We start from the raw sequence: 2,748 nt of genomic DNA, 5'->3' as shown, positions 1-2,748 counted from the left end.
CCAACAAAGAAATTCTTCTACACAATCAAATGTGCCGGTACTTAGTTGTCAAGAATAATTTTATAGTTCATTGAATTTTTTATAATCGTACACAAAAATATACAATATTACATTTGTGTACTTAATTCTAATTTTTTAAATTAATATAATTTTAATATTATGATTTTTTAGACTTAATATGTTTGTTAAAAATTAATTTATTATTAATTTTCTATAATTAATTTATAAAAAATTTAATTAAACGAAATTAAAAAAATAAAAAATTGCTCAAGTCGTGATTTCACAATTTTTGGGCAATTTTTTTTTAAATTTTTTTTTTTTTAATTTGTAATCCCGACTCATAATATTAATACTAATATATTTAAATAAATTATATTAATATAATTTATTTATTTTTTATTAATAAAAAAATAATTAACTACACTACACAGATTGTTTCACTTTCCATTAACTAGAAATAGGAAAAAGGCAAATTATAAAAGAAAGGCCAATGATCTGAGGAGTCTTTGTCGAAAAGCTGAACTTTGGAAGAAAATAATTTTCTTCCTTGCATTTGGAGAAACGGTGATATAATGACGAAGCTCACCGCAACTACGCCGGCGTCGATGTCGTTCGCTTTTTTCCTTTTAATTCTGGTGGTTGCGTCAGGTGGGGCGTCAGCTTCGCGGCTTCTCCGGCTGCCGGGTGCCACTAGCAAAAAGTATTTGACGAAACAAGAGCACTGGTTCAATCAAACACTCGACCACTTCTCTCCTTACGTAAGTCTGTTTCTCTGATTTGTTTGTTGGATTCGCTGATTGAACTGCTGCTGCTGTTCGTGTTCCTGGGGAATGGGCAATTGGGGTTCGGTTTTGGTGGTGTTTAACCGTTGAAATGGCAATTTTTTTTGCTTGATTAATTTCTCAAAAGTTCCGAATTTGAGTACTTAGTTGAAGATATAGCTTTAATTTAATGTTCATGTCGCTGAAGTCTCCTGCATGTTCAAGTTATGTGGATGTCTGGCGTATATGTGTATGCACGGGAGGCATAAAGGTAATTCTTTTGCGTTTGGACGGTGGAATGTTTCCTTGATTACTTGCTCAAGTATGTCTGTATCTGTTTTTGGTTTGGTTGGAGTCTTATAAGGTTACATAAAATGGGTCCGTGAATTTTTTTTCGTTTTCTTAGCTAAATGGAAGAGCAACTGGTTTGACCAGATGATTGTAGGTGTCTGTTTATAAGCCATTGTAAAGCGGGAAAGCATTTATGGCATTCGGTAGACGTGACCAGCTGTTATAAAAGTGGTTTAAGGACTGCGGTGGATCATTAAAAGCTTATATAAATGTGGATCTTTTTGGAGTTGGAATGAGCTGAGGGAAAGTCAAAATAAAATGTCGGTCTGTGGAGTTTGCCCCAATATTTCATCTAGACCGAAGGGTAAAAATTGTAAATCTTACAATGGTTTCAGGAAGCCTAGTAAAAGTGGTTGATCTATTACCTTTTATTGTAATTTCCACGAGATTGTCCTAGTAGAAGTGGACCTTGAGCAACCGTGGACGTAAGGGAATTCTTGGAACCACGTAAATCTTGTGTCTTGCATTTTTCTTTTTAATTTCATATTTTCTACACACTTTCATGGTTTGACTAAATTTGATCCCTAACATAAACAGGGAAACATGGATTACTGTGGTTATAAGCTGAACCTTTGTTTGAGTTACTTATTGATGGAATCCAAAGGGGAGCTGAATTCATGGGGTCAACTTCAGAATAAAATTTTAATATGATCTAACAAGTGTGAGTCTTTGAAAAACTGAATTGACGCTATCTATTTAAACTGAGCAATTGGGGTTGACAGCATTTGGTGTATTTAGTGATCGAGTTGACAGACTAGTAAATTAAGTGCACTCTCTTGTATTTCTAACTCCTTTCTAGTTGTAATTCAAGTTTATTCTGATAGTTAAAAAACAAAAAAAAGGTTGCTTTTAGTTTAAATTTGATAAATAATAAGAAAAATAAATTTGAGTGAGAAAATGTGTATCATTAAACAAGATCAAAGTCTCACTGTGTGCATATTCACATGCATGTAGCATCTTGTTGCAAGTTAACGGGTTATAATTATTAAACCTGACTGAAAGTGGCGGGCTTTAAGTTTACAAATTTTCATTATTTCTTTTGCAAACAAATTGATGGGTTACGGGTGATTTGATGTGGTTTTAGTGGTTCAGTGAGCAGGTTTATGCATGCCCCTAATGACAGGAGCCAATTTTGTTAGTGAATATTCGAGTACATTGCCCATCAAATATATGAACACTGGCATTAAATTGCATTATTAACTGTTGCATAACTGTTCCTAGGGATATCTTCATGTGCTCTTTCTGGAACTCCAACAGTGTAGGAGCCTATTCATATAAATATGCTGTTACATGTGTTTTGCGTGAGCCAAAGAAACTTTTTTACACTAAAGTTTATGTGTCGGGATGTCCAATTTTGACCTGTTTTATGTTTTGGCCTTTTGGGTAGATTTGTATTCCTGTGAGTACATTTTTCATGGTCACATTAAAAAATTAAAGCACAATCAATTAATATCAAGAATTAGCATTATTGTAAATTCAGTACCTGTTCTCAGCATAAATTTTATTGCAGGATCATCGTCATTTTGGACAACGGTACTATGAATATCTTGATAACTTTCGGGCCCCTGACGGACCAATATTTTTGAAAATATGTGGAGAATCTGCTTGCAGTGGGATTGCCAATGACTATATCTCT

General features: G+C 33.7%; 1 protein-coding gene across 3 annotated transcripts in view; it reads left to right on the top strand.

Annotated features, from left to right (window-relative positions):
• Positions 483–2,748, top strand: part of LOC105171111 (probable serine protease EDA2) — a 10,267-nt gene continuing 8,001 nt past the window's right edge. For all 3 annotated transcript variants that reach the window (XM_011092135.2, XM_020696887.1, XM_011092134.2), the window contains exons 1-2: positions 483–758; positions 2,623–2,748. In XM_011092135.2, coding sequence (XP_011090437.1) covers positions 573–758; positions 2,623–2,748 — 312 coding nt within the window. In that variant the 5' untranslated portion in view covers positions 483–572. The remainder of the gene's footprint in view (positions 759–2,622) is intronic.

Source organism: Sesamum indicum, linkage group LG9 (assembly GCF_000512975.1).
Source record: "Sesamum indicum cultivar Zhongzhi No. 13 linkage group LG9, S_indicum_v1.0, whole genome shotgun sequence".
Lineage (NCBI taxonomy): Eukaryota > Viridiplantae > Streptophyta > Magnoliopsida > Lamiales > Pedaliaceae > Sesamum > Sesamum indicum.
This window is presented reverse-complemented; position numbering and strand designations above follow the sequence as displayed.